At 44.3% G+C, this 26,161-nt stretch overlaps 1 protein-coding gene across 1 annotated transcript; it reads left to right on the top strand.

Moving 5' to 3' along the window:
* Window positions 1–671: 671 nt before the first annotated feature.
* angptl2b (angiopoietin-like 2b) lies at window positions 672–11,175 on the top strand. The gene is made up of 5 exons (XM_034091686.2): window positions 672–1,201; window positions 5,530–6,437; window positions 8,537–8,730; window positions 9,641–9,911; window positions 10,037–11,175. Exons 2-5 carry the CDS (start codon window positions 5,549–5,551, stop codon window positions 10,234–10,236), a joined length of 1,554 nt encoding a protein of 517 aa, XP_033947577.1. The 5' UTR covers window positions 672–1,201; window positions 5,530–5,548; the 3' UTR covers window positions 10,237–11,175.
* The last annotated feature ends 14,986 nt before the right edge of the window (window positions 11,176–26,161 follow it).

Genomic DNA, 26,161 nt, shown 5'->3' with positions numbered 1-26,161 from the left:
ACGACAGCCAAGGCAACCGTATCCAAATCCAGGTTTATGCTTGAGAAATGTATTGAGAATTGGCAGGACTGTCCACTTTCAGACATGACAACGTGTTTCATATCCTTTAGTCTACCAACACGTGGACAAGTAAGCACGGTTCTGCTCTCAAAGTCATGACGTAGTTATCCCCTTGCAAAATTTCGTTCAAGTGTGCTGCTTTGTACACATGTCCAGACTCCAGCCCTTTTAAGATATCTCACCTCGAGGCTATAAACCACAACAGCAGTCACACACCCAGACCCTGCGTAGGTCAAAACACCTGGATCTGCTTCCTATCCACCAGCTGTTTCCCATATCTCTCAGGGAAAGCTCTCATTCATGGCCAATTGAGATCTGATCAGTGTAACAGCGCGGCTGTCCACCACCACAATAACCATGCTGCCCAAGCCAGAAATAGTGGTAGTGGTAAAACCAGCGGCCAGGGGGCAGGGGGTTGGAAATCTGAGTAGTGTGTGTGTGTGTGTGTGTGTGTGTGTGTTGTGCATGCTTGTGGATCTCTTTTGTGCCATGGGGAGGAGGAGGGGTGAAGAAAGGAGGCTGTTGCTTTAAACAAGAATGTGTTCATTTTTAAGGGAGAGGGGGAGGCTCTGAGCTCAATTTGTCTGCCTGGTGAAACACTGCAAGCGGATTTTTCATCATTTAAAAGCACCACGGAGGGAGTGGGAGAGAGAGGTGCAGTTGAGAGAGACAGCCTCTTAGAGCCGTGAGGCAGAAGTGATGGATTCAGCCCACAGGAAAGTGACAGTCTTCTACTAACGGGCCACAGGCAGTACACAACCTGCCCTGGACTCTCACCATTTATCAGGAAACTACCTCCACCAGCCAACTAAAGTTGTCTTTTGAAAGTGCTCCAACTTTTTCAAGTGGATTTTGGAACAATCTGCTCAATGTTTGCTGAAGGGTTCCTGGCAAGTTAACCTTCAGTTGAGCTAATGACGGTGTTTTAATAATAGGCTTTACAACACCACTGCCCTCCACGGCTGGAATGGACAGAGGTGACGGAGAGTGAGTAACTACACAGGCAGAGTGCAGAAAGGCGGAGAGTAGACGCAGGGTGCTTTCACACTTGGGATGACTTTCTACCAGGAGAAACTTCAATCAGCGCTGCCAGGAGGGCAAGGCAACTGAGGCAGCCCCATCCATACTCTACAGTTATCTCGTAAGCAACGTGCAACCTTTACAATATTTATACAGTAATTGTATTTATTGCTTAAACAGGGACATGTAAATTGCATTAAGTCTGACATTACTTGTATTACTGCATTGATACATTTTCAGAGCAAATTATGACCTTTCTTGTAGATCGGAATCAATGAGCTTGATGAGATTTGTGAGACAATGATGAAGCAATTATTCTGATAGAAGTCAGACTTTGACTGTTCACTCTTAAGCTGCTGCACTCTGGATAATGATTTTTGTTTGATCTTAAATTCAGCAGTTGCATGCAGCATCTGCTATCTGACTCACTGTTTGGTGCCAAAGGGTATTTCTACCTTCTGATGATGACCTACTGATAGACTTGGTGGAGGGGGGTTAACTCAGCGCAGGGGGATGCTGGAGAGCGGGCTCTCTGGGCTAAGTGCTTCTTCGCTACTGAAAAAACACTCAGTTTGTCAAAACACAGGACCCTAAAGGGATACTATAAAGACATTGGCAATGAAGAGGGTGTGTAGAGGATGCAGGAGTCATGTATGATGCATGAGATGTATCTAGAATTCAAACGGCACCATTCATTTATTTAAGAAAGACAGAATAAGCAGACTGTCAGGCAGTATGCAGCTTCAGGATGTTCCCCTGGGCTCAGGAGGACAGGGAAGCAGGCAGCTGAATCCCGTCTTTGTTTCTGTTGCCAGGGTAGTGTTTGGATAAGGGGGCTTTGAGGTACAATGCTGGAACTTATCGAAACAGTCCCAGAGACCCCCTGCCTCCCTGTCTGACTAAGACCACAAGTGAGGTACGGAAGAAGGCACCAAGCAGCATGAGACACAGAACGAAATCGAAAATTTGAACAAAAAACATCAACTCTTTCTTCTCCGTGGAGAATCTAAATAAATAATGTTCATTACCTAACTGATGTGGTGGTGGTTGAGCTTAAATCATGTTCAAAATGTCATGTTACACGCTTACAAGGATTACATGCTTGAGGAAAGAATTAAATCACCCTCAAGGTAATGTAATAGTGCAGATTACCATGAGCAAATTGGATTTGACTGTGATCCAACACATATTGTGTGTCATACCAGAGACTGCCAGTTGTTTAGGCTAATTTGATCATGCAGAGCAAAGTGTCCGATGCTTTTCGGCTACTGACAAATCAGGTGCGTTGTGGTTGAATTGTGATTTCCCAATGTGGATGATGAAGTGATTATGAGGAATTCACACAGAAAGTAGGACACTGGGAATGAATTGGGTCAGTTGATGTATGTCTTACAGGTACGGAGGGGATAAGGGGAGTAATGTTCCTGAGTGTAGAGGGTCTAGCTCTCCGTCTGCCACCACCATTGACTCTCCATGTGTGTATGGCAGCTCGCTCTAATGAGGTGACGAAGAATGTGAGGAATTCCATGCTCACGCTGAAATGAGAGGGGCTGGGGTGAGAGACATCAGCCAGTCTGAGCGAGGCTGCCCACCTTCTAATTAATATGTGCTGAGCATGACCAAAAAGTGCTGGTCAGAGACACACTGACCTACGCGCTGCACTCGCCTATCACACTTGATTTAACAGAGAGTAAAATCCAGAAGGAGGAGTCATGTAAACACAGACTGACCGCCTGAAGACAGTAAGAAAAACATTTTGGTGTGAAGCAGACTTGAAACAAATCACTCAATAGGGGCTGCCAATCAAATCACACAGTGGTTTTGCGCTGAACACTACTCTCATGTGTCTTCAGTGAACATACATGAAACTTCTCAACACTAGTTAATCATTGCAGCCATTTGCCAGTCAATGGCAGCTTGTTAAAATGATGAGCTGTGGGGGCTGTTATTAGTGAAAAAGGAGGAGGAGGCTTTCTGTTGTTCCCTGTGGCAGTCTGGGGATGAGTTAATAACAGGCCGTCTGCCGGGGCAGAAGGGACTCTCTCAGGTCCCTGGGACACTGATCCCAGCGAGTCTTGTTTTTTTAAAACATACATTATCGGAAGAAGCAGACACGCACATGCCTCATTCAATCACTTGCACATAAACACACATTTCATCACAAGCTGCAGATATTTTCCCCTCAGCTTTGAAGTGTAGTGAAGCTTAGAGCGGGAGATTCCGGGCTAACGACGTCCAACATGGGACTCTTCCTCAGCGGGGGCAAATCACACGGCATTTCTCAGAGACAGAGCTCATGTTCCAGGGGGAGAAACCGCAGGAGCCACTAGCCAAATACAGTCATCAGCACATTACAAGGGACAGGCTCTGGACTGCTCTTTTATCTTAGTATGGGCTTACTTGTGAGCTATTATTAGGCATTCTCTGAGGACTTGAAGATCATTTAAATGGCATTGATCTCTCTGTATGATTCGAAAACTATTTATGACAGAATCATTACTGAACCAATCACTATTTGCTGAGCTGGTGTTTGTTACCATGATCAGTATTAAAGACGTACTAAGAAAGTTAAATGGTACATTTAAAACAGAATCTGCACTTTCTAATTAATCGAATCAGTCATTTTTTAACTGAGGACTACTTTTAGGTAACTTTTGTAACCAGATCCATGGGAGAATGGGACTGAATGTTGTTCTGTACTGAAGGTAATTTTATTTTTGTGAGATAAACTACAATAACAAAAAGGCAAAGGCACGTTTTTTCCCGGTAAGGTAAAGTGTTTACACATTCTGCTCTAGACAGATAAAGCCAAAAGGGTCGACTGAGCCAAGGTCCATGTTCTTGGTGAGCGCTGCATTTCTCTTCTCCAGGTCTCCAACCTAATGGGCTGGCAGCACGCCCGGATTAACAAGGCAAAAACATTTCTGCTCTCTTTCCAAATGTGTTCTGATGATTATATGGTAGATTATCTTTCACACTGAGATAGGCCATAACAAATGTTTAAGACTGGCACTCCTGACTTGGATCTTCAAAACCAAACCAATGTGAGTGAATATTAGACAGGCCCCTTCTGACTCTAGGGAGGTGTTCCACCGGACCCCTCTGTAATCCAATATGCAGCAGCTTTCAATTAAGGTGCCCCAGGAGTTCAAGGCCTTGTTATCCTTACACAGGAGTTACATTCTCCTCGGGACTCGGTGGCATCCCGTAATAACACCACTTCATCTACAAAAACCTCCCTGCACTTATTTTTCTAATAAAAATGTCTATACTTTGCATTCTGTGGGTAAACGTTAAGTATCTCACACACATTAACTTTGAGCTATGTAGGTAACATCGTTTGAGAGAATAATCTTTGATCAGAAATAAATACTGTGACAGATAAGGATAATGATGCAACATCCCTATTTATGTTCTTCAGCATGCTAGATAGTTAAGGCAAGATATTGGTCTTTTAGTACAGCTAAAACAGAAACACAAATGTTGAAAGGGGATGAATTGAATAGGATTGCCTTTCAAGGTCTTAACACAATTTAATTCCCTCTTTTGGAAAAGGCTACAGACAGGCCTGATGCAACACGATCAATATTTAGAAATAGTCCATGAATAGCCTCATCTTGTAGTGTCTCAAATGTTCCATAAGCAAAGATGTCCAGGCCTACAGAAGGGAACAGATAGAAACATTTCTGCTTGTCAACGACAAGCAGTGGCAGTTGCCCAAAGAAAATCTGAGCCAACAAACTAAGCTAAACACACTCCTCTCTAACAGCAATGCAACTGACTGAAGAGATCAGCACATCATTTGACAAGACATATTTGTCTTAGAAGCAGTGGGGTAATTAGTAACTTTCAAACAACATGTACTGTATACTCTTAATAGTGGAAAACTGATTTAAACATACTGAAATCAAGACCAGATGTATTCAATGACTAACACTTAAAAGTCATGGGGAAAACAGCAGTGTATGTTTTATGCCAGAAGTGACGCTTACAGTGTAACAACCATAAGGTTGATTTATATATTACACATGAAATAATGTGTTTCCTGTCATGGAAAGTTATAGCAGTCACTGGAGCGCTCAGCGGGGCAAGTGAGCGTTTCTCTTTCAGATCTAATCTTTTTCGGTAGCCCATATTTTTGGAGCTATAATGACCTCCAGCCCTTTCTATGTTGAGGTGTGTATGCTTAGGGCTTCTGTTCCTGTCAGCTTCTGGCAGATCATGAAGTATGGGACCAGTGAAACCTGATGGGCAGCCTTCTTCTGGTCCCAATCAGCCTTGCTGTGAAGGACCCCATTGATGCCCTAAAATGAGCATGCAGCCAGATTCTGAAGGCTTTAAATTCTAATAACGGAAACATTTTCAGAATGTCCATACAGTCTTTTGCTTGCAAACTAGCAAGACATTTTTTCTTAACAGTCTAACCTTTTGTTTCCCCATTCTCCTTAGGTTTTGGTGAGTTGGATCCATGGAGCCCCCTTCAATGGTCCTGCTGGGGCTCCTTCTTGTTTATGGACTAGCATGTGGTGCCCAGGAAACTCAGGGAAGTCCGTCAGACACCAAGAATGGCAGGGGCAAGACTCAAGAGTTTCAGAGTAGTGAGGATGATTTAGAGAGAGAGTTTCTGTATGCTGGAAGGAGCAAGCGGGCTCCAGTTGAGCAGCCACAGGACAAGTGCTCCTACACTTTCATTGTGCCTCAGCAGAAAGTGACCGGAGCCATCTGTGTCAACTCCAAGGAGCCGGAGGCCATGTTGGAAAATCGAGTCAACAAACAGGAGTTAGAGCTGCTGAATGCGGAGCTGCAGAAACAGAAGAGGCAGATCGAGACCCTGCAGCAATTGGTAGAGGTTGATGGAGGTATTGTCAATGAGGTAAAGCTTCTGAGGAAGGAGAGCCGAAACATGAACTCCAGAGTCACTCAGCTGTACATGCAGCTGCTCCATGAGATCATCAGGAAGAGAGACAATGCTCTTGAATTGGCTCAGATGGAGAACAAGATCCTGAACCAAACCTCTGAGATGTCACAGCTCACTGGTCGATACAAAGATCTCGAGCACAAGTACCAACATTTGGCTTCTTTGGCCAACAACCAATCAACTCTTATTGCCCTGTTGGAGGAGCAGTGCCAGACTCGCCCTCCCCCTCGTCACGTGCCCGTCCCCCAGCCACGGTCTCAGCCACGGTCTCAGCCACCTCAACCATCACCACCTCTAAACAAGCCTTACCAGCCACCTGTTGTACCACAAATTAGCAAACCAATCAGCAACGAGATCCAGAGTGACCAAAAATCTCAACCGGTTCTTCCAACAATGCCCACTGGCACACACAGCCCATCCACCACTGACAAGCCCTCTGGTAAGTCTAATATTAACTTTGAAATAAAGACACTTCATTTCCAAGTTCTATTGGTGTTCTCAACAAACACACCAGTTGCCACCACAAACTGTGAAAACAAACAAGGTATTGTGTGTCTGGGATAATGGTGTTCTGAACCTATTCATCATTAATCACAAGACAAGACCAAGTATCCATTCTTCCATTCATTTCAGCCAATTTAAATACATCCCACACATTCCCAGGGCAAAGGGCTCTTAGTGAGAACAGGAACGCTGTTGTCTGAAGTCTTTTGAGATGCATATCATCTAATTGCCACAATTCAACCCATGCAAAAACACAGAGCATATTAGCAGGTTAAATACATGTGTCTAAATGGATAGCTGGATCCAAGCCCGTGGGACACTTGAACACATATTAGTGAACAATAAAGCTTTAAAATGTATGTGAAGGTTGTTATGTGGTATCATTTGCACTGAATAGTCTACTGTTGTTCCGTTTTAGTTGAGACAGCAGTTTTAAAATGGTGGAAAAAAGAAAAAAACGTTCCCAACTTGACTACTGGGAGCTTTTTCCATTGACATTTTGAGCTACTGCTTGCCATTCAAAAGGCTGTATGTGAACGGTAGCCTTTGTATTGAATCTTTAAATGGAGGCAAGTCATTTCCTGCCCTTAGCCATGCAACTAACACCCCGAATAGTTACATAAACCCTTGACACGAACAGAGAGCTGTAAACAATGCAGGAATAGAGGGAGAAAGAGAGAGACCTGAAAGAGCTAGGGATGAAGAGTGAACAAAAATATGGGAGGGGGGTTAAGTATGAACAGAAAGAGATAGGCTACTGAGAGTCAATGATGTCATTTGTTCCAGTTGCACTCGGGTAGAAACAGTCATATGTTCCACCGAGGCTGCAGACTTTATCAGGCAGAACAGAGCAGGGCAGGGCAGGGCAGCTCTCTGGCTTGTATCTGCTCAACAGACATTCCTGAGAGCAAATGGATGGCAGAGAGACAGATACCGTGCACAGTGATTTAATAAAAACCAAAAACAGGCTTGAAACTGTTACTTTTTCACATTGTGGGAACTCTTTTACGATTCCTTTGTTTGGCATCTCAGCTTAGCGGGACCTTCTGACATATTATAAATTATTTGCTTTGTTTCTTTTTTCATATACCTCCTCTTCCTTTATCTCTTGCAAAATGTTGATGCACCCCTTCCCTCATCTCTGCACCTTTGTGTGACCCCCTAGTCTCTTTTCATTTATTTCCATTGTATTTAAACACTTTGTAATCCAGGCCAGTTGGCAAACCAGACAAGTGTAACATCTTGAGAACTTAAACACTTTCACAGCCAATTGAAGCAGGGGACCCAGTTGTACCATAAGTGTTTTTCCATATCAACTAGGTCTGGTTTTCAGGGTAAAATCATAATGGCACAGGAAAATTAGATTTAACTGACTTGACCTGTAAAGTCCAATAAAAAAAGGTATTTGTAGCGTGGATTATTGCTCTGCAGCAGAGCACAGGCTGATTCTACATACATAGTTCTTTAAGAAATATATCTTCATATTATGTTGTAGCCAAGATGCAATCCTGTTACTTGACACACAAACTTGAAAGAAACTTCTGGCAGAAACATGGAGATTAGGAAAAGGATTTACAAGCTGTCATAAATAACTTAAATCCAGGAAATTCTCCATTCAAAACATGATTTGAAACCGTAATACGCACTCGTCCAACAAAAATTATGTGTCTGAGTATTATAAAGTACAAAATCTAAGTGAAAAGTAAAATAATAATAATCTTGCACTGCATCACTTGTGATTAAATGTTTTAGCAAGTGTTTCAACATTCAGTCGTCAGTATTCCCTTTGCCCTCATGCCAGTGTTTCTTTTGGCTGCAAAGACGGCAGCCATTTCCCTTTTGAGAGGAGCAGCCAAAGTCAATTCCACTGTTAAAAGAGCCTCTGCTGACAAATGGGATTCCCTATGACAGACTATAAAACCCCTTTGTGTCACTATGGCTTTCCCTGCATTTCCTTTTCTTAACTTTAATGAAACAGTAGTAACTGACTGGATTTGCAGGCTTAACATGTCTTGTTGTAATATTTTTATTTAGGGCCCTTTAAGGATTGTCTGCAGGCTCTGGACGACGGCCACACAGCCAGCGGCATGTGCCTGGTGAAGCCAGAGAATGCCAATCGGCTTATGCAGGTGTGGTGCGACCAGAGACATGACCCAGGTGGCTGGACTGTGATCCAGCGGAGGGTGGACGGCTCCGTCAACTTTTTCAGGAACTGGGAGACATACAAGGTGCGAAAACCTCACACCAAATCAAGAAGCTCATAGTTTGGAGGGAAGCAGGTGCATATGTAGGTCGCTTTGCCACTAACCAGATGTGAACCAGTAATGAATAGGTAATTGTTGAGCTCTCAAAGTGTCTAATGTGGTAAACGCATCAGTCACTGCCACCACAGCCATGACTCATTATTTCCAGCAACATCAGTTGGTCTTTGTGAATGAGTTCACAGTAAAGCAAAAAAGTGTGGGCAAAATGGACTTGAATGTCACCTTAGTTGGCTGTGTCAGCATTCTTGATGTTCTGGAAAAATAACCTTATTTTCTGGATATGCATCATGCATCACAAGGTACCAGATAAAACCCTCACACAGGGGGAAGCAGCTCACTGGTTAACATGTGTTTGTTGGCCATAAATTCACAAGGATCCAGATTGAATCTCAGCTCAGGGCAACAATTGAGAACTTTCCAAAACTGTTATGACAACCTTTAAACCACACGAGATCTGAAGATGTATTTGTACAATCATCAGAAGGGGTGTTTCCATAATTCAAAGCATGTGCAGGGCAGGGGATACCACACACCCACTGACAGTATGGCAAGAGGCAGAACAAAGCAATGAGGCAAGATCCAGTATGTCAGACTTCATATCATAAACACTATTTCCTGCTGCTTCCAATAACAAAATAACAGTGAAAGACTGGACACCGATGCTAGCTATAAACTTGACTCAGAAAGACCATTTATAATAATGTTCCTTGACGATAAACAACCCTGTATAATAACTCATCTCTTAACTACTTTCAGAACATGGGCAGCAACCCTGAAATATCCTCATGACATCCAAACTAAGCTTTTCAAAGAGCGTTCAGAAAGGATTTCCTAATCTATCTGATGTTGTTTTTCTTATCTCTGCACTTCACAGCAAGGCTTTGGCAATATTGATGGCGAGTACTGGCTGGGTCTGGAGAACATATACTGGCTGACTAACCAGGCAAACTACAAACTGCTGGTAACGCTGGAGGACTGGTCCGGAAGGAAGACGTTTGCAGAGTACGCCAGCTTCAGAGTGGAGCCTGAGGCCGACTTCTACAAGCTCAGGGTGGGCCGTTATCATGGCAACGCTGGAGATTCCCTCACTTGGCATAACGGCAAACAGTTCACAACACTGGACAGAGACCATGATGCATATACAGGTACAAATAACTAATGAAACTGGACACACTGGCAGCTTAAAACAAATGATTACAATGTGTTGAATGCATCATTTGTTTATGCACGCAGCCTGACAGTTCTGTTTTTTTTCCCCCTATGTTTCTAGGCAATTGCGCCCACTACCAAAAGGGAGGCTGGTGGTACAACTCTTGTGCCCATTCCAATTTGAATGGAGTTTGGTACAGAGGGGGACACTACCGCAGCCGCTACCAAGATGGAGTCTATTGGGCCGAGTTTAGAGGAGGAGCCTATTCACTAAAGAAAGTGGTCATGATGATCCGTCCAAACCCAAACACCTTCCACTAAGCATCCAATGAGCACACATACTGTACTGTATCTTTCACTAAAACAAAACAGCTCCTAAAATCCCTGCAACTTTTATCTTTTTGGTTTAAAGGATGGGCAGCACACCACACTACAAAGAAACAGATGATGTTGAAAGTGCAATATATGAAAACATCAGGATGATGTATAATTTGTGTTGCAATGTTATTCCGTTTGTACCATTTCTCTTTTAAGACGCGTTTGTTGCTCAGGAGATTGTGCACTGTTTTTTATTCAAACTGAATTAAAACTGCTTATTGGACAGTGCTCTCATTAGATCTTAGTGACTAAAACACCACAAATCTTAATTGACATGAATAGATTACAATAATTCAGTTTAAAAAGCCTTGAGATAGGAACCCTCGATATATATTGTATGTATACTAAAAGTTGTTTTTTGCAGTACAAGCAAATGAGGTTGACACAGGAAACGTATCCAGTGACTTTAAATTCATTTCGAAATACATTTTTCAAATGTGTTATTTATAGGAACAGTTACATTTATTGACTTGTTATACAGAGTCGATATTCTGGCCAGTATTGTTTATTGCAAATACATGTACTATAAAAACAGTGCCATTTACTTTTCGTACAAATAAAAACTGTTGATAGCGATACCTGACTTTATCAATGGTCTGCTTATGCATCTAAGAGAATGAATAACACAAATCAACTCCACCTGAATTTGTGGAGGTACACTCGCTTCAAAGTTCTTGTTCACTTGTTTTAAAATCTTGAATTGCTTGAATAGGTATCCACCAATTTGCTTGTATGAATCAAGCACTGTATTTACTGTATAAAATAGTGGTTTGTTGATGTCAATAGATGCAACACATTGCGTTTGTACATAAGATATTTGTAATATAATGTATTAAAACCTGTTATGTTACTATTACGTTGCAATAAAATATGTACAGCTTGTGTCTTTCTCTGATGTTTGCATCTCTTGGTATGAAACATAATTTGTATAGCTAAATGCACAATATCTCTCAATCAAAATTATAACACAAGATGTAGTTCGGCTGAAGTAGTCTGGGATCATGGATGTAAGGATTCCGTCATTGTTCCGGGTTTTACTGGGAGCCGACTTATTTGAAAATGAAGGCCCCCTAAATAAAGTTACCCAAAAAAAGCAAGAGTCGCCTCCTTTCAAAAACAAAGCCTACACTGTCTGATGAAATCGCTGAATTAAGCAGTTTCATGTTGAATAAATCAGTTCCCCAAAAAGGTTTGGCAGATATAGGAGTGAGGTATATTCAAGAGGTTTTTGTTGGAAGATGAGTAATACGCAGAGGTCTCCTCCGGACCAAGTGATTAAAACCGTTGAGGCGGACATTTGCTCAGACTGTTTCTCTCATAACTTAAAATCCAGACATCCAAGGAATAAAATACTTTATCCGGTTAAAAAAGGTGTTGTTAAGTATGAATATAGCTTAAAACTGGATAAAACCCCAATAATTGACACGGTCTATTACATTTGTAACATTGTATTATTTAGATTGTTCTGCTTTTCTGGCCAAAAAGTTAAGAATAATGCGAATATTAGTTTGAAATATTACTGCTTCGTTAATGCTGAAAACATACAGCCTTCTGCAGGTGCCTTCACCAGGCAACAACCACAGCTTTTGGCAAATAGAGTGGTGCAGACGAGTCCTAAAACCCGGAAGTGAGTTAGCATTTAAGTCAAGAGACGGATCACGTTTTGTTCTACGACATTAAATACATCAGCAGTGACCGCACTGGTGATTTTTGAAGAGTTAACGTGTCTGAAAAACGATGGTTGTTAACAAGTGGCTGAATAGGAGTACAGAAGTTGTCGAGGACGTTGTACGTCATTACGCCGAACACGTAAACACTCCCGCTAAGTTGGTTTGCCCTGTTCTGCTTGAAAGCAAGTACCTGCACTCTTGCAAACTGTAATAACAAACGCTTCAACTTGAATCTGTATTTTTGAATATCGATCTTAAGTTGGCGTGACGTTGAAGTCGTGCGACCGTGCTGTACTCGGCTGTAGTTCATTTATAGCATACGTTAGCATTTTGCTTCTGGCGATTAGATTTATGATTAGAAAATTCAAAAAGTAGGGTAGACGTGGAGATTATCCGGCAGAACAAAACGTGCATTTATCAAACAGGTTCGCTTTCCTTATTTCGAGCTATTTTCCAAAATCCTATGGAGAAATCCCATTGCTTTTTTGTGGGAACCCATGCGCAGCTTACTTCCGGGTAAATACGTCATCCCTGCACCACTATTGGCTTTTAATTATTTCCTATGTGACACCTTAATTTGTTTGCTTTATTTTGCACTACTAATCAACAATGTGTTCAAGTTAAACTGAATTAGATTCTTAAGGTAGAGTAACAATTGACATGCCATCTTGAAAAACTAAGGTGTACTGGTTGCAATAAAGCATGTTGTCTGAAACACTATTAGGCACAGCGTTTGCATTTAGAGTCAGTGCACCAGGGAATGACAAATGAATAGTGACAGGCTTGTAAAACTAATGCATCCAGCAGTCCCCTCCTCTGAGAGCAAAAAACACCTTTATTTTACTAGGTGCCAATGAGATTTCCAAAGGCAGCTGGAAAATGAAGCAAGAATGAGTTGACACTGAGTTTACATTGCAATGAACCAATCTCCATTAATGTCATATTCTGTGAACAGGCTTGAGCAGGGGGCGGTTCAGACAGTTTAGAGTGTGTTTGGAATCAATTTGATATAAATTCTCATGAGTGACATCTATTAAAAAAAAGCTGCAAACCTAAAGAGACCAATTATCAACAGAAAAAAACGGGACGTGTCTATTTAAAGTCAATTGTTCCAAATAAAAGCTTACTTATTATGTTAGAGTTATAAGCTGCCAAAGTCAAGATTGATGCTTATGTGATGGCAGACAAAACACTTGTCTAACAATAAACCGAATAACACTGACAGCTAAAAAGTGCTCTTCCCCATGACAAAGAGGCTTTCGATGAGACAAAGGAAGACATTCATCACTGTGACTCTCACTTTTGTCAGCCGTGTTTCTACAAAAGATGAATTAGAAGGTAAAATGCACTTTGAACCAAATCATTCCGTCTTCCCAGAAAGGTCAAGACTTTTTTCTAACATTTTTTAAAGTCTGCTCAGTCAATTAACCTTCTTGTGGTGAAACAGAGGACGGTGTTTCATCGTCTCCATAAACAGAGACGACAGACTCTTTGGATGCCGTGTATGTCTGAAGACTCACCACGATGGAAAACCTTCAGTAAGGGTGGCCTGTGCAGCCCCCACTTTCCAACCAACATGGAAAACCATGAGCTGACACAGTGCTCACTCAGCACAAATAACCACATTTCCTGGGCCTTCAAACCTGAACCTTCAAACTGTCCTGTATTGTTATTTCACGTCTGTAAAAGTCCACGTCCTTATACTTCTAATAGTATCATTTTTTACTTTCCTGCGCTCCTGCAGACCCTTTTCACTTGACATTGGGAGTAGATATCATAACAGGAGAAACTACTGCACAAACTATTCACTGGGGACTTTAACCACACACATGTTTGGTGTGGTTTACTCCAACTAAATGCAAAATGTGCAAAGAGACAAGACATGCCATATAACTTAGAATTATTTGGCAATTACTAAATGCTGTAGCAAATGATAAATCACTGCTGGTAGCGATGATATGCCTAACAACAAGTCAATGTCATTTAAAAACAATATGTGACCTCTGGATAACTCATATTTTAAAAGTCCTTCAGAGTTTATAACATCCTGGAATGGAGGAGGTCAGCGCTTGTGTTCAGGATGTGTTACATATCAAGCTCTATGAACGGACTGTGTGGGGGAGGTGGCTTTTCCACTATATCCTTTTCCTATTTTCCACTGGTTGTGTGCCAGGGTCATGCTACAATCTTTTCAAGTAGCCAATACGACTGTGAAACTAATTTAAAATCAACAGAAGTTGGATAATTACATTACAGCTGCACTAACTTTTAAACAGAATCCTTCCTACTGTGAAGAAACTTCCTAAAAACACATTTTACACCAACAGAAACAATAAATCGTCTGCAAAGTTTATTCTCATCCATCTTTCTGTCATCTCTTTTTCCCCTCTTCAGTCTTTTCACCATTGATGTCTCCATCTCTTTGTCATAACTTGCCATATATTGAAGACAGGCTGAGGTAGAATTGCTTTGCTGTTATTTCAGTGTCTGTATAACTTCAATCCCTCAGTCAGATTGATGTAATGGAGCATACCACCGAGGTGACAGAACCTATAACTGTCATTACCACATTGCAAGTCAGCAAAAACATAACTTTTAACACCATGGAATAATATAGTGAGATCCAACTAAATGCTGTGCAATAAAAGGTAACCAACATCTTTTTCCAAGTGATTTATTTGAATTACTCCCCGTTATTGCTGTAAAATGATTGTGATGCATATGGCAGCCATCAAAAGATGCTTAAAATAGAAATGCATGGTAATGTGGCTAGGCTTCTCTTTAAGAGAATAGTCACTTCATTGTTTATTTATTACATAGTGGAATATTGAATTTGTGATTATTCTGTTTTCCAGACGGTCAGCATTTTAACAAGGGAGATGTGCAGATTTGCTTATAGCTTTACAGCCACATGCCATGACCATTGTTTCATGTTCTTCCACAACGACTGAGAGTCCTTTTCAGGAAACTTGCAGGAGATCTCTGAGGGGTTTTCGACAGGAATTTTCCTTAGCACAATGGAAATTTTATTCTGCAACGTAGTACTGTGTGGCTTTTTTCATCCCAGAGCTCACTTTATCAATAATTGCACACAGACAGACCGAGGACAGAGACTCACACAACTTCATTGATATCTGGCGATAAGAAAGATCCCTTCGAATAAAATTAATTTAACTAAATAATCACCTTTTTTTTAAATGACAATAACTTTGAGGTGACAACTGTAATAAGTAAGCCAAAAGTAAAAAAAATAAACAATCACTTCTTGCTGCTCAATAATTACAAGGATTTACAGTAAATGCTTGCTCTGTAGGAAACAAGCTGTGGTCTAACAGCTTCACAGAAACAGTTGTATAGAAAGAGCCTCCAAATTATTACTCGAATGTGAGTCAGAATTCTTGCAGCATGAATCAACTCCAGTACAACGCATTGATTCAGTTGTAATAAAGAAAATATGAACAACATGAAAAGGACTGGTTTCTCAGAAACTCACAGATGTTCCTTTGGGTCGTGGTTAATATGTTTTGCCAACTAAGCAAGGCACGCTTGCCCCAACTCAATAAATGTTGTTCCTCATCCACATAAGTATAGAGCATAATTGTAAGCGTTACAGTGTGGGCAGACTTACAATTTGCTTGTGAAAAAAAACATGTAATTTGTCACAATATTCTATGCTAGGAGCTGCTAATAGCTCTAATACTTGCATTGGAATGGTGGCATTTTAGCCAAAGCAAAGGGGGAATAAGGACTGGCTAGCTAGCTTGTTAGCATGTTTATATGAGTAAATCACTGAATCAGAACCTGGGACGTCCCTTCCTACTGGCCGATCACGCAGACTGCGTGCCGGCCTCACCTTGCGGAGGGTGCCTCAACTGAGCCGAAAATGCAGCGCGCCTATGCGCTTATGCGGCGCAATTAGTGTGGTGCGGCACGGTTTCGCCGCTGCGAGGCTCCACTAGCATCTTTGAACAACACGTTCTCACTCCCAACCCGTCACATATTGACGGACGGTCAGGGCCCCTCCCCGTCACTCTATTACATACAGGGTACCCCTTGGAAGTCAGTTTTCAACGGGCAGGGCGTCCCATTTACTTGCTGAACGTTGGTAATAGCTTAGGAACCACTTAACGAAACTTAACTTAAACTCCCTTGACGAAAGGAGAGGAGAAAATGGTGCTCCACAATGCATTGCAGCCGCAGCATTTGCCGTCACTCAACAGTCGGCCGTTCACGGAAACAACCGATTATGACCGAGAAATTATATCATGAACGTTACGGTCCTTATTAAGCATTTTAAAATGTATGTGGTAAGTTGCCAAAGTGCTTTGTTCTGAACGTTCATCAGTATTATAATCAAAAAGAGAAATATGAACGTTAGTTTTTACTGAAATGATCAAATAAAGTCAACATTTCACAGTCTTCACTGAGCTGAGTGGAGTGTGTTCAACTTTTAAAAGATGTTTGAATGGTGATATACACAGTGATAGATGTTAAGGACTAATGTTTATAATAAATACATTTGTATTGATTTTAAGATGTTTTCATAGTTCATACAATCATACGTATTGGGATCATTTGTATTAATGTGGACCGAAGGGAGAGGGTGATGAGATGTTTCACTTTCCTTTTTTATTTAAATTCCAACTTTGGTCATGAAGAATATGTTTCTCTGTTGTCCACCTTCATACAGCATAAAACAACAGCATCAGAGCATGGTTCAGAGTAGATGAGTTTACAGTAGTCCCTCCTTCTTATTATACATCCATGTTGTAGTCCGCTATAGAAAACTATAGGTTACTTACGTAACCCCAGTTCTCAGAGTAACATGAAGTGAGATGTCTCACTATGGGATGCGCCTCATCACGGAGCAAACAGAAGCATCAATCTCATTACGCCAATCCTGATTGGCTGGTGATCTTGACGTCAGCGTCAGGAAATCACCCCCTATAAGTAGCTTGCGCCACGACGCATGCGTCATTCAAAATAAGTACCTCTTCTCGCTTCACCATAGCAAGGAGGGCCGTCTGGTGAGACATCTCACTTCATGTTACTCCGACACTGGGGGTAGCCCAGGACACAAAGAGTTGGTCATTAAGACGAAGCTCCTTTGCTCTGTCCATATATGTGCGTAAAGCACGGACTGGACACAACAGATCCTGCTGCTGCTCCCCGGAGGGAACCAGCGGCGGAGGAAATGCCTCAATGTCAATTGGGGTACACGAACCAACCACCTTTGGTGTAAAGGCAGGGTTGGGCTTCAACAACACTCTCGTTTGCCCTGGGGCGAACTGAGTGCATGAAGGATGTACAGACAGTGCATGAATATCACTGACCCGCTTGGCGGATGCCAGGGCCAGTAACAGCACTGTCTTGAGTGACAGATGTTTCATGTCAGCTCCTTCCAGGGTTTCAAATGGGGTCATTCTGAGCCCATTTAAAACCACTGCCAAGTCCCATAAGGGCACCAGTGACCTGGAGACAGGGAGGAGCCTGCGAGCTCCCTTCATAAAACGGCAGACCAAAGGATGTTGGCTAGCCGTCTTACCCTCAAAGCCCACATGGCATGCAGCAATAGCAGCCAGGTACACCTTGATCGTGGAGAAAGCTCTGTGTCTTTCGATCAAGTCCTGTAGAAATGATAAAATCACCCCGACAGGACATTGAAAAGAGATGTGTCCTTCTTGAAGGCACCACTCCTCAAACACCCTCCACTTACAGTCATAAAGAGACCTGGTGGAGGAAGCTCTCGCACTCTGAATAGTGTTTATCACCTTCTGAGGGAGTCCCACTGTATTCAGATTGTACCACTCACGGGTCAGGCCCATAGTGCCCCGCGCTCTGGGCATGGGTGAAGGATCGCCCCCCCCCCGCCTGAGACAATCTGTCCCTGCGTAGTAGTGTTAATTTCGACTAAAACTATGACGAAATATGTTCGTCAACGACCTTTTTTTCCATGACGAAAACGAGATGACACCGACGGCAGTAAACAATAACTGTAACGAAATCATCATGCAATATCGTTGACGAAAAGTGACGAGACGAAAATGTAGTTTACTAAATAAAAACTATGCCAAAATCTCTCTTTACTTTCGTTGACGAAAAATGAGGAGACGAAATATTATCAAAGATAACGTTACATCTCTAATCGTTAGTTTTTCTCCCAGCAGTTCCATTTCCGGTGCTGCGGCAGAGCAGCAGCTGTGTGTGTCTGTGCTGCGCGCGGCGGTAGATTTGAATTACACCGGGCAGCGGCACATTGTTAACGTGAAAGACTCGGGTCTAACTCATGGTCTAAACCTTATTTAACAGAAAATAAAATGGCAACAACAGGGCTTGGGAGCAGTGGTCGCACTCGCGTTAACCAAATACCCCCCCGTCAGCACGAGTGAGTGATAAATTGTGCACTCGACGGATAATAATGGATTATGACGGAAATGTTACGATCCTGTCCGTCAAAATGACTGACAACGAAAAAGTCTAAAGCCACCACTGCTTGTGATAAAGAAACAATGTGATATTTGGGCCCATTTTTGCTACAATGAGGCGGAGAAAAAAAGCGAATGCATTGTTTTATCAGAAGGGAAGCAATGTGGCCATAACACAGGTAAAAACACCACAAACCTGAGCAGATACTCTCTGCAAAGCTGCATTCTTAATCATTCAACCTGTGTTTTTCATCAAATAAGGACAAGATATAATCTTATTTATTTATATATACTAAAATGACAAATTATTGGTTTTGGCTAGACTAGTTTGACTGAAATGTTCTATATAATCTGATGACTAAAAAAGACTCAACAGTTTTCATTGACAAAAAGTAGACTAAAATAATTAGTTTTCTTTGACTAAAATAAGACTAAAATGCTCAGACGTTTAGTCGACTAAAACTTGACTAAATAAAAACAGGATGAAGGTGACTAAATATGACTAAAACTAAAAAGAAAATTTAACACAGGACTAAGACTAAAACTAAATTAAAAAATAGCTGACGAAATTAACATTACTGCGTAGTGGGGGCTGCCATGGCTGCCCGCACAACAGCTGATATATCTCCGCCAGCCCGTACGTTGCGGGCTGGGGCGGAGCCATCAGCATAAGTGTGTGGCGTTGCTCCTTCACTCTGGCCAGAGTTGGGGGTATCAGAGCCAGGGGTGGGAACGTGTACAGAAGACCCGGAGGTCAATCGTGTACGAGTGCGTCCACGCCTAACGGTGCGTTTAAATCGTGCATTAAAGAGAACAGCTGTCATTGAGCATGTTCTCTTTATGCTCTGCCGTAACGCACCCACAGCGGACTCACGATCCTTGGATGTGGAGTCCAGTCTGCATATAGTGGTGCACCTCTGGACAGTAGTTCTGTCCCGAGGTACATCACTCCTGGTACATGCGTCGCTCTCAGAGAGAGGAGACGTCTGCCGCTCCAAGGGATCAGTTTGTGTGCAGGTGTGTGTGACTGGAGACAACGCAACCTCCCTTGGCGGTTCATACACGATACTGTGGTCATGTTGTCTGTCCTCACGAGGACATGGTGTCCTCTGAGAGAAGGCAGAAAGCGTTTTAGGGTGGGGAACACCGCTAAAAGCTCCGGGTGATTTACGTGTGCCCGCTGGAGTTCTCTGCTCCAGAGACCCCTCACCGGGCGACCTTCGTAAATACCCTGTCAGCCTGTCAGACATGCGTCCGTGGTGACCACCTTCTGTGAAAGGACAGCACCCATAGGCGCACCCCGTACTAGAAAAGTCGGGTGCGGCCAGTGCTACGCATTTCATAATAACCAATACTCTCCGCACGCCGTGGCGCGCAGGGTTTAGTTTTATTATGAGACCCATGTTGAGCAGGTGCTTTACGAGGACATTTGTCTGCATAATCTGACTCTGCTCGGCGGGCATTATAGATAAAACCCTCCTTTCTAGGAGGAATATGGGTTGACTCTCCCCGGGCTTGTGAATACAGAAGCGAGGGGGAGTGACGGTGACTTGGAGTCTGTAGCTCCGTGTAACGGAGCGTCCACACTACAGCTTCAAAAATAGCTTGGAGCTGGGCGTGTCTGGAGCTTGGGGATTTTATTCAAGCAACCAATCACATGAATCTCCCGCCCCTGACATACAAAGCAAAAAACCCCGGGGATTGTATGGGAGCAATATATATATAAACTCCCCAAACAGGCGAAAACCTACCAGTTTCACCCACTGTCTCTGCCACCTCCCTCCATGCCTGGTTCCTCCGGTTTGTATCCTAGTAGGTGAAGAGGGTCTGGTCATACAAAACCGGGTGATTTGCTACGGCGATAGTTAGTTTCTCCTCCGACTTTTTTTGAAATATAGAAATGAACGGCGGGATATCTCTCCCAGCTTAGACGCGGTTTGATTTACTACGGCTTCAGCTGTCAGATTTTGGGAAATGGGATTTGATTGGCTGGCGCTGGCTACTCCGGCGTCTCAGGCGACAGAAGTTGAACATTGTTCTTCTGTCGCCTGAGACGCCTGAGACGGACCGCTCTGCTACCCACAATTCAGTTCGGCGAAAAAGCGCGGCTACGTGACGTCACCCCATTGAAAGTGAATGGGCAGATTGGAGCTTTCGACGCTGTAGTATAGACGGGCCGTAACTGTCTTGAGAAGCCCAAGCAGATGTCGTGAGCATCTCCCGCTGTACGCTCCTTAGAGCCAGCTGAGATGTCACGTCTCTTCCCCTCTGAGTCTCTATTTGTTGTGTTATGGGGCCCTCCAGTGTCTGAGCACTGTGGTGCCCCATTTCGACAATCCCCACCGACACAGCGCATGCGTGTGGCCGTGGTGCCCTTACGGCTCCAGCCGGCACTGCGCATGACGGTGGTGCTTTCACAACCCCAGCCGGCACTGCGCATGCGCGTGACGTTGGTGCCTTTACAGCCCCAGCCGGCACTGTGCATGACGGTGGTGCTTTCACAACCCCAGCCGGCACTGTGCATGCGCGTGAGGGTGGTGCCTTCACAGACCCGTCAATTGTCCGCCCTTTGAGAGAGGCCTAGCTGCTCTCAGAAGGGGAATAGTTGACAGACTGTTTATTGTTTTTATTTTCATTTTTTTCGAGCTGCGCCCTTGGCTCTAAGCCTGGATGCGTCAGCGGAAAATGTTTTATGACAGAAAAATCAATAAGTGTGTGACATGTGTTTATGCGGACTTGAGGATGGTGTTGAGGCATCTATCGAGGCGGCGGGAACACATTTAGAGCTGGGGAACCGGAGACTTCCAGCTCTGTCACAGAGGGGAGAAGGAGGGGCTGTCACGCCGCTCGCTTCTTCTTCCTTAACTGCTGGCCGAAATTCTGGGTTGGCTGCAGCCGGAACCGGAGATTTTCTAGGCCAGCTCGCCCTCATCCCCTGCCTGGGCTGGGGACTCAGGGCGGACTGCGACCTTTGCGTTTTCGGTATTTTTAACCGAGAAGGGTTCGGGGAAGCTTGGACGAAGGGCCCAGCCGCTGCCTTCGCAGCGGCTGGGCCCTTCGAGGGAGGCAGAGGTGGAGGGCCTCGTCCTCCTCCTTTTTCGACTCGCATCTCCTCTGCATGGAGGCAAGAGCGGAGCCGAAAATCCCCTCGGGAACGATGGGCATGTCAAGCACATCCTCCTTTTCCCGGTCTGGGAGGTTGGTGATAGGGATGCCAGCGATTATTCGAATATTCGTTACAGTCTCCATAATCGAATATTATTTTTAAAAATCGATTTTATTTATATATATTTTTTTTATTATTTATTATTTTTTTTTATTATTTATGTATATCGAATAATCGATTATTATTCGCCAGGGCTGCCGAATAATCGATTTTGATCATGGTCAGTTTCTGGCAACCCTAGTTGGTGAGATTGAGCCATCTAGCTCTTTCCTGCACCACCATGATCCCCATTGTTTTGCCCGTGGCCTGGACGGCGCAGCGTTGGACACGGAGACAAATGTCTGTGACCGCGGCCAACTCGTCCAGAACGGCCGGTCCAGGATTACTCGAAATATCCTCACAGAGCTCCGCTTGGTATGCGGTTAGCAGTGAGGAAACGTTCAGAGCCCTGGCGGACAACGCTGCGGCTCTGTAGGACCATTCAGTCATGGTTGACTGGAAACGGTCCACCTTCGCTGGCAGCGTGGGGTTCCTGCTTGGTGACGGGCCCATCCTCGGTAGGAGGTGGGCTGCCACCAGCAGTTCCATCGGCGGAATGCGGAGCAGGCCGAGCCTCTCCATACCGTCGCAGTCTAGGGAGGAGGCGCCCTGAATTGGGGCCTTGTTGCTAAAGGGTCGGTCCCTCCATGAGACCGACACCTCATCCAACATCTCCGGGAAGACCGGGAGGAGTTGCCTCCTTGTCCTCGTTGCTTGGGGAGAATGTTTCCTCTCGTAACGGGACCTGGCGGTCTCCTTGGCCATTTCGGGCCACGGGATGTCTAGCCTGGACGCAGCGGCCTGCAGGTCCATGCTGGTGTGCTATCGCCCGGGAGAGCAGCTATCGCTCCCGGCTTTGCCGTTTGAGCCGATGACATGAAGATATCTTCTTCTTGCTCATCCGAATCAGACAGGAGGGACTCAGAGGTGTCCTCTTCGTCCTCCATGTAGTCTAATTCCAGGACATCCTCCGTGGGCGAGACCATGGTGAGGTCTCGCCGGGAGCTCCCGCCTGGTGAGGCGTGGGGCTCCCTTCCCGCGTCTCTTTCCGCCACCGGGTCCCGGCCTGACACGGCGTGGGATCCCGGTTCCGCAGCTGCCGCTGTTAGTGAGCCCCAGACCGACACAGTGAGGGGCTCAGTCTCTGCGGCGGACTCCCCCGTGTCTTGATTGCCAAACGGCGAATCAGTGGACATGAGGGAGTCCTGTTCCAACAAGCTAGCTTGGTGTGCTAGCCGTCGGTGGAGGCTCTTTCGGGTGAAACGGGCACAATGCCCGCACGAGCCGGGGTTGTCGATAGCCTCCTGGGCGTGTTCCAGCCCGAGGCAGGACGAGCAGACCTGGTGTGAGTCTGTGCCTGCTATCTTCAACCCGTAGCCGCATGACCGAGCCTCCGAGTCCCTGACTCCTCTGGTGTGAGGGGGAGAGGCGTCCATCTTGTTCGCCTCGTGGCGTGGAGAGGACCCGTTCGTAACAGGTATGTCGTTGAGAGAAAAGTGTTACCAACCCGTCCTTAATCTGGAGAAAAAGGGACGGTGTGGGTCCTTTGTTCTCAAAGAATATTGACTGGTGTGTCAATATACTTCTAATCCTTTTCTCCTCCGTGAGAGAGAAAAAGAAAAGCGTCCTCGCTACCGTGGTGTCGGTAGTAAGGGGAAGCTAGCTAGCAACAGGTGCGTAGCTAGCTTGAGAAAAATAAAAACCTTACCTTACTTTCCGGGGAAAGAAACGGCGAGGTCGATTTTAATACTAACTGGCGTTAGTATTACTGTCTTCTTGCGAAGCGGAAGGATTAGCCGGCGTGCGCCCGTCGACCGAAATGTTTTGGACTTGGGTTCAGTCTGTGGACTGTTAAGCTTGTCCGGCTACTGTAGAGATGTGCTCTGAAGCAAGAAGAGGTGTTTGAATGACGCATGCGTTGTGGCGCAAGCTACTTATAGGGGATGATTCTGTTTGCTCCACGATGAGGCGCATCCCATAGTGAGACATCGAACGGAGTGTTATGAATGAGAACTGTAGTTTCCATAGTTTCCCCACATCATCAGACGCACATTCATGACGTCCGCTGGCGCATCATAAACACGTCGGATAGTGAAAGTGCATTCTGATTCTCTAAAGTACCGCAGTCTCTTCTCCTAAGTCCTTTTGAATTCTCCTATCCACTATCCCTTAACCCCGTGACGTTTCACTCAGAGGTCAAGGAATAGGAGATAGGGTTAGAATTTAGGAGCTGATTTTTTGGATTATCGGAACGCAACCCCCGTGATAGTCCTCAAGCTCTGTGATTGGATGTTTGAGTGTGCGCCGAGGGTTGGTTACGGCGAGCGTCAAACACTTTGAAATGGGATGGAACCACGGCAGACTGTCCAAAACTGGATTTGAACGGGTCCACCCCGTCGCCCCCTTCCCGTCCCCAGAACTACACATGCTGGCTATTGTGTGTTTTGCAACATGCTCTCTATATATGGCACGTCTCTACTGGGAATTGTAGTTTTAAAAAGACGTTTTCGGATTTCCCATAATAAGAAGTTGCCAGTATTAAACTGTGTACATCCCTGGAGGTTTAGGGGATAGGAAACACTCAAATGTAAAACATATCATTAATAAATGGGTGAAAATGGCTTGTGCCCATAATGGGCAGCATTAATATATACCCACATGACAGCTAAGGTCAGAAGAGCTTTATTTAACAGCTGGTTTTATGTCTGTGACCCCTCCTGTTGTTAATTGATAAGCCTGAAACATGCACTTGTCAAGGTTCAGAGGCAAATATGGCATAGCCATCGATCATCTTACATTACATTACATTGCATTTAGCTGACACTTTTATCCAAAGCGACTTACAATAAGTGCGTTCAACCAACAAGATACAAACTTGAAGAAAACAGAATCATATAAGTAGGCTACATCAGAGGGGTATACTACGAAGCAGGATTTTCGCTAACTTCAGGGAAAATTCGGGGTTTCCGGTCCTACGAAGCTGGTTCTCTTTTTAGCAGGCTAGATCTCCATGGTAACTTATGCTGTGCGGCTAACCTGGGGGGTATATTATGAAGCAGAATTTTCGTTTAGCAAGATAACTTCTGGGATTTCCGGTACTACGAAGCTGGTTCACTTTTTAGAGGGCTAGATCTCCATGGTGACTTATCCTGGAACCTAGTCTGTGCTCCGATGCAGCGTAGTGAAATCCTGCTTTTTTAAATTAAGAGAGTATTGGCCAAAACCAAGTCTTTTTTATCTTTCAAAGACCTGGGGAGAGTTATCAATGCCTTTGTGACCTCGAGACTCGATTATTGCAACGCTCTATACGTGGGTATGGACCAGGCCTCAATTAAACGCCTGCAGCTAGTGCAGCACGTCTCCTCACTGGCCACAAAAAGCGTGACCACATCACCCCAATTCTGGCCTCATTGCACTGGCTTCCAATTCGATTCCGAATTGATTTTAAAATCCTTTTATTTGTTTTTAAAGCACTAAATGGGCTGGCTCAAGCCTATATAGCTGAACTCCTCAAGCACTACACCCCAGCCAGAGCGTTAAGGTCTGCTGACCAGCTGCTACTGGTAGTGCCTAAAACCAGGCTAAAAACCAGAGGGCACCGAGCCTTCGCTAGCCCCAGACCCTAGGGGTTTTTAAATCAAAACTAAAAACTCACTTCTTCACCCTGGCCAATCATAGCAGAGCACGACTCATGACACTTCCCTGTGTTTGATTTTTATATTTGCTGTTGTAATCTATTGTCTTCTGTTTACATCGGTAGTAATGTGTTATTTATTATCTGCATGTGCAGCACTTTGGCTCGACCGAAAATCGTTTTTAAATGTGCTATAAAAATAAAATTTGATTTGATTTGATTTGATAGGTTCCAGGATAAGAGATCAACTCAGCGAAAGCACCACACCTGCTGACCAATCAGAGCTCAGTGTGCGGAGAAAATACAGTTCTCATTCATAACACTCACTATGGATGCGCCTGATCGCGGAGCAAACAGAAGCATCAATCTCATTACGCCAATCTTGATTGGCTGGTGATCTTGACGTCAGGGAATTCACCCCCTATAAGTAGCTTGCGCCACGACGCATGCGTCATTCAAACACCTCTTCTCGCTTCAGAGCACATCTCTATAGTAGCCGGCCAAGCTTAACGGTCCACAGACTGAACCCAAATATATCAATTTCGGTCGCCGGGCGCTCGCCGGCTACTCCTTCTGCTTTGCAGGAAGACGGTAATACTAACGCCAGTTAGTATTGAAATCGACCTTGCCCTTCTCTTCCCCGGAAAGTAAGGTAGGTCTGATTTTTTCAAGCTAGCAACACACCTGTTGCTATCTCGCTCCCTCACTATCGACACCACGGTAGCGAGGAAGCTTTTTCTTTTCTCTTCCCCACGAAGGAGGAAAGGATTAAAGGAGCATACTGTCACACCAGTCAGTATTCTCTGGGAATAAAAGACCCCCACCGTCCTTTTCTCCGGATTAAGGACAGGGTGGTAACACCTTTTTTTCTCCCAACTTACCTGTTGAGAGCGGGTCCTCTCCACGCCACGAGGCGAACCAGATGGACGCCTCT

Source organism: Pseudochaenichthys georgianus, chromosome 9 (assembly GCF_902827115.2).
Source record: "Pseudochaenichthys georgianus chromosome 9, fPseGeo1.2, whole genome shotgun sequence".
Taxonomy (NCBI): domain Eukaryota; kingdom Metazoa; phylum Chordata; class Actinopteri; order Perciformes; family Channichthyidae; genus Pseudochaenichthys; species Pseudochaenichthys georgianus.
Note: the sequence above shows the minus strand (reverse complement) of the source record. Positions and strands in the feature narration are given on the sequence as shown.